Genomic DNA, 6,371 nt, shown 5'->3' on the forward strand with positions numbered 1-6,371 from the left:
TTTTTTTGATGGTTTTGGGTAAAAATGCAGAATTGACATCAAGATAGAACTTGCAAGTTTCACAGTAGTACCAAAAAGTGTTGCCATAGCTAAAACAACCAATGCATTTATAGTTTTTTACGATATCTCGTTGTGTTTATCAAGGCAACAGAATGATCTGGGTGAAGTGGATGTTGTAATTTGAGTAATAACTTGGCGTAATATCTGTGGAGAGTGAATGAATATCCATCTTTGCAACTATAGTATGAAAGGCAGACGCTCGTACACACCCGTAGCATACCTCTATTGGATCACTAGAGATCACACCGCACATGTTGTTAACTTGATGAACAACGTTAAATATTAATGGATGTTGATGGATTCAATGTTTAAATGATGAAGATGTAATTAATACCCATTATATCTTCAACATGTAATATGCATTAATTACTTTCTTAAAATAACTAAAATGATTGGTCCAGAATCAATCATACATGCACACAATAGATAGTGAAAACAAAATAACCTAACTCTCTCTCTCTCTCTCTCTCTCTCTATATATATATATATATATATATATATATATATATATATATATATATATATATATATATATATGAAAATCATAAAAATGTGAGAAAGATGAAGTTATTTGATTAAAGGTTTCAAGCTTTTTTTGCTGTGAAGAATTTGATACAACTTATAGAGGAAGGAACGTTCTAAGATACATATACGATGAGAATCAAAACTAAAAGGTATAAAATACATAAAACTACCCTAAGCTATATGGGAAATACAAAACGGACACCAGAGATACAAGATAACTAGAATATACGCTAACAATTATATGTTTTCATAACAGTGCACTGTTATTTTTGAGAAAACGGGGAGAAATGAAACATAGATTGAGAAGGGACGGTTGTGTAATTGTGCAAATAGCATTGACTTAAGATTGAAAATTACTAGAAAAAGTTATTTTAAGTACGGTTGAAGTTAAATATATAATATGGAAGGTCAGTCATATTACAACGTGGGTTTATTAAATTACTACACGCAATGGAGTACAATTTAAGATCAATACTATATATCACCTCTCAAGTGTCCGCAATGTGGTGAGTCTGGACACCATGAAGAGACATGCAAAAATTTCGCATCTCAAAGTTATTCATCCAAGTGAAACATCTTACATCTACGTCTAAAAGGTTGCTCAAACTTCCATTTATTTTGTCTTATTTCATTAATAGATAACCATATATACTTATACAATGAAAATAATCTTTTTATTCATTTTAGGAGACGTGGAAAGAAAACATAATCGTGTGGTAGCTTTGTAAGGGTCTATGTGAAAAAACTGATAAAAATAGTTGGTCCTTTTGACAATATTCTTATTTTTAGTTACAAATGTTCCTAACTAAGGTTCAATTAATGGATTACAAGTTGTAAGATGTTGCTAAAAAGGTTTTTCTAGAAAGTAGGTTGTTAAAAAACTTTGTGTAGAAATTAAGATGTTGAAAAAAAAAACCTTTGTCCACAAAGTATGTTGCTCAAGAAACAAAGTATAGGTTTTTTATGAATCCAATCCAGAATAACAAATCGATAATGTCAAAAAAATGTTGCTACCAACTATAAGGGGGTGTTTGGCTTATCTTTTTGGAAGCCAAATGTCCTTTTTGCAAAAGTTACAAAAAGTAAGGTTTTCCTCACTTTTCCAAAAAGTTAGTTTTCCTTATATCCAAAATCCAAAAGGAAGCTTTTAAAATGTTTTTACCAAACATCTTTTGCATTTTATCTTTTCCAAAAAGAACTTTTGGCATCTCAAAAGATAAGTCAAACACCCCTAAATCCAATCAACAATAAAAAGGAGGCATCTTGAGACATGGTATTAGTTCCGTCCAGAAATGCGTCTTCCTGAAAGACCGACTATGTAGTCCTCCAATACAACTCAACACCTGCAATCATGGAGGTCTTGTAAGAATACTTTTTTTTCTTGTGTAAATATGTTAGTGAAAGACTGAAAGTGAACGAAAAGATAGAATTATTAGAACGATAAAAGTTAAGATCTTGACTCACCTTCATCCATGAAAAGTGATACCAAAAAATTGGGCTGATTTGCAACGGTTTAAGGGGGAAAATGGTCAAAATTTGAATTAAAGGGAGAAAACCATCTCACAATATGAATGTAACAAAATCAAGAAAAATAATGTCTTTGACAACTCCAGATCATGCCCTATTTCCAATTAGTGATTCGAAAGAAATCAGTGAAAAGCATGAACGAAGTTGGAGAGAGGGAGAATAGGAATAGGGTCCAAGTACAATTACTTTATGCGTGTGGTTGCAAACAACAGGGGAAGAAGGAAGATGACTTCAGTGTTAATGCATCATGAGGAAGAGGGAAACCTGCAATTGTAAATCTTAACGTTTGAATTGTGACATATCCTGGCATTTAGAAATAAGGGCATTATTGTCCATTTAGTGTGTTTTTCCAATTATCGATCTGTTTCATAAATAATCAAACCCTTAATTTATTTGTAATTTTTTTAAGGGAAACATAATAATTAAACCTGGCAAATGGATTATTTTATTTATTTCTCCTTGGCGGTATCCATATGATGAACACACACACACTAGAGTGTATGCACATTTTGAGGGATTGCTTCTGATTTGCAATCGATCGATGACATGAAAGAAAGTAAAGTATTGAAGAAAGAACAACAACAGAGCATGGTTTATTTGAGATCCAAGAGAGTAATCAGAGGTAATTTCAAACTATCAAACCTAAGTGAATTTTGTTAAAAAAAAAAAATTCAATTCGAGATATATTTGTAGTTGATTAGAAGAAGCTTATGTGTTTATTTTCATTATCTAGTTGCCGGATTCATGAATATGTAATTGTAGTTCTTGACCTGTTAGTCCCCTACAAGCATTAGCTATACAATCATAAAGTGGGGGTTTAACACAGAGTTAGGGGGGAGCTGCTCGAATAAACTGTTATGTTCTTTAATGGCGGATGGTACTTGTTTTTTTGAGTAAACAAATAATTCGAATTAAACCTTTACAGGAAACTGAGGATTAAATATGCAGCTATTCTCTATATACAAGCAATTTAGCAATGGTTGTTAATTTTTTCTTGCTTACAAAGACATAAGTGGTTTTCTTCTCTATTTATGGATGTGTGATTTCGTCATCTCTTCTGCCTGCCAGGTGCTCGATGTAATTCCTGTGGCTTATTGTTCTTTGTTTTTCCTCAGTCAGGTGCATGTTCCCAATTAGAATACAAGAATGTAATATATCTAATTGAAAAGCCTGTTATATAAAGTGAATGATGTACTATTGCAAATTGTTATCTGATTTGCAATGGTTCTTTAAGCCACACTTGGAGAAGGCATACCCGTTGAAAATATGTACAAATTTGCTATGATGAGAAAGGAGTGCTTGAATATAGGACAAGAAGAAGAGAAAGCCAACATATATATAATTTTATTATTTATGGAAACAATGACATGCCTTTCCTTAGTTCATAATCATATTACATGATTAAGGATTCATTAAATTCCTATGATGGCACCGATAACAAATATTGAAATTACAGACTCTTGCCCGACATTCAAGGATCAAACGATCATTAATATCTTGATTACAATTAGAACACACATACTTGGGCGTTTTCTTTCTCCGAACATATGCTAATGGATGTTTGTGATACGGAACATTCAAGGTGCCTTCTTGGAAAATGTTTGCATAAACATCGATTCGACGAATGCAATCAAGGTGAAAAGAATTTTTGCAATTGCCACAATAATAAAGGGGGAACTTGGGGTGCATTTCTTTCTCACAGATTTCACAATAGAAATCTTCAAGATGATCCATGACCGGTGGATATGTCAATGGAATTTCATGTCCTTTGCAATACCTATGACCAAGGGAATCTGGCGATCTCACTGCACAATACATGTCTAATATGAAGTTGCAAGCCTTACAGGCATAACTGATATAATCAGACCACATGTTGCAAGCGTTACAAAGAGCTGGAGGATCGATAACTTGCATAAGTGGATGTTTGTGGGATTTATGTTTGATGGTGTTGGGTAGAAATGCACAGTTGACATCGATGTTGAACTCACAAGTTTCACATCTGTATAAAAACGTGTTGCTAAAGCTATCACAACCAGTGCATTTGCATTTATAGTAGTCCTTATGTCGCCTTGTGTTTATCAAGTCAAGCGAATGATCTTGATGAAGTGCATGTTGTAATTTGAGTGGTAACTCGGCACAATATTTGTGGAGAATGAACAAACATCCATCTTTGCAAGTATAGTATGGAAGGGAGAGGGGTCGTACACACCCGTGACATACCTCAATTGTATCACTACAACTAGACATGTTGTTAGCTTGAGGTTGAACATGAAGGATTAATGGATGTTCATGACTCCAATGCTGATGCTCAATCATAGTTTTTTCATCATCATCATCTTGAGTCATTTTTTCATGATGTTGTAGTTTCAACGGATCTATAAATTCATATGACATGGGAAAATGTAGCAAACCATTTTCATCCTCAACAACTGTAGAAGTACTCGGACCATCTCTGAAATCACATATTCTTGTTTAGAACAATTAAGCATTCACAAACACAAAGAAAAAGAAACCAAGTTTTACCTTTGAATAGAAGGTTGTTCTGCTGTTAAGGCACACTTGATATGGGCAAAATATCTACAGTTGGCACAATGATACAGCCAGTCATTCCACCGAATGTATATGCTGCAAAATTCACAATAATATGCAAATTTAAAGAATCTTTCAGGAAACGAATAGACAAGAACCAGTGGGTGATCATGGTGATAGGGTAGATTGATGGTAGAGGACAAGGAAGCACAAGTCTTGTGGATCCAGAAATCACAACTATCACACTCATAGAATAAGCCTTCATCCTTAGCTTTGCATGCATCACACAACACCACATTAGGTCTTAATTTGAGTTTTAAAGTGTGTTGTGGGTGGCCTTCATGTTCAATCTTGATCCTTCCCACCTCCTTGATAGCATCAGCTTCTACCTTGAGAGCAATCTCAACAAGACAACAATCGATGCAAACAATAAATACAATGTCGTACTCAGGTTTGATATAGGAATAAAAAAACCCCCCTCTTTTTATATTACGACAAACTAAACAGCTCCAAGAGAGGTCTGGTATAACTTCCAAATCCAATGCTGTTAGAGGATGCTCATATAAGGAAGGCAGGTTGATAGTGGGCGCAACTTGTGAGCATTTTTTATGCATAAAATAATGACATTGGATGCATCCATATACAAAGCCACTTGATATAGGGTTTTGACATGCATAGCAACCAATTACACCTGGTTTCTCTTTCTCTTGACCACCACCACCACCATGGCTATCGAAATTAACACCTAGAATCGCCTCCATGTTGACCAACTTTAACGGATGGCTATGACTAAAATGATTAATCTCTTCCATATCTTCTCTCTCTTTTGTGATATCCATATTCAATGAAAAATGGCAGACATGTAAACCCTTAGCGTTAAAGAAAATATAAATGAGGGTCGAAGAGGCATTAATTAACATGTGCACGTCTCAAGAAATTAGCTTACTTTTTTTTTCAAGATTGCTTTGCTTTCAAGTAGTGTTTTTTTAAAATTCTTTCCCTAACATTCTTTCCTCATATTTAAAGTTAGTATGATGCATCCTATACATGCATCTCTTTTTCCAAATGAAATTTTCTTTCTATATCGCACGAAAAGAATTAAGTTTCTTTCTTCCATTTTAATTCATTGAAATATTGTTACGTTTAATCAAATCATAAAATATAATAAATCATTTAAAACATCTAACCAATGTTTAACTATCACGTGGTGGCTTGGTTAGGGCAGTGGCTCCCCTATACCAAATGGTGAACCTTGTTTGTGGGAGCTAGCCCGTAAAAAACGGGAATACCCTATCAAACAATTATAATATGATATGTGTCGACATAAATATGGTATTCGTGTTTTTATAAGAAATTATATTTGATGACTTTGACTTTAATTATTGATGAATTGATCTTGTTTGTATAAGATAGCTTAGCTTACATGTTAAGGAGAATAAACAGTCATATCATATCCACAACGACTTAGCTACTATGCCACATCAATTTATTACCTCAAGTGAATATGACTTCCAAAATATATATTGAGCAAGTAGACAGCATATAGATAAAACTCGAAATTTAATCACAAATGTAACATCTCATCTAGAATTTCAACACAAGACAAATATATTTGATTTTATTTGACTTCATAATGTACTTTTTAGAAGTTTTATTTGTTTTGTCTAATGGAAAAAAACTTGATCGATAAATTAATGAAAAAATGTTATATAAAGACACATTGCTTTTTC

General features: G+C 33.5%; 2 protein-coding genes across 2 annotated transcripts; both read right to left on the bottom strand.

Annotated features, from left to right (window-relative positions):
* Positions 1-3,434: 3,434 nt before the first annotated feature.
* Positions 3,435-5,503, bottom strand: LOC145058638 (uncharacterized). The gene has a single exon (XM_079006524.1). The coding sequence runs from the start codon at positions 4,504-4,506 to the stop codon at positions 3,514-3,516; it is 993 nt and encodes a 330-aa protein (XP_078862650.1). The 5' UTR covers positions 4,507-5,503; the 3' UTR covers positions 3,435-3,513.
* Positions 4,661-5,480, bottom strand: LOC145060208 (protein VACUOLELESS GAMETOPHYTES-like). Its single transcript, XM_079007913.1, has 2 exons — positions 4,853-5,480; positions 4,661-4,737 (listed from the first exon to the last, which is right to left on the bottom strand). The coding sequence occupies exons 1-2, from the start codon at positions 5,478-5,480 to the stop codon at positions 4,661-4,663; spliced, it is 705 nt and encodes a 234-aa protein (XP_078864039.1).
* Positions 5,504-6,371: the final 868 nt, after the last annotated feature.

This window comes from Lactuca serriola, chromosome 6 (assembly GCF_051521515.1).
Source record: "Lactuca serriola cultivar US96UC23 chromosome 6, Lser_US96UC23_V15, whole genome shotgun sequence".
In the NCBI taxonomy this organism is placed as follows: Eukaryota; Viridiplantae; Streptophyta; class Magnoliopsida; order Asterales; family Asteraceae; genus Lactuca; species Lactuca serriola.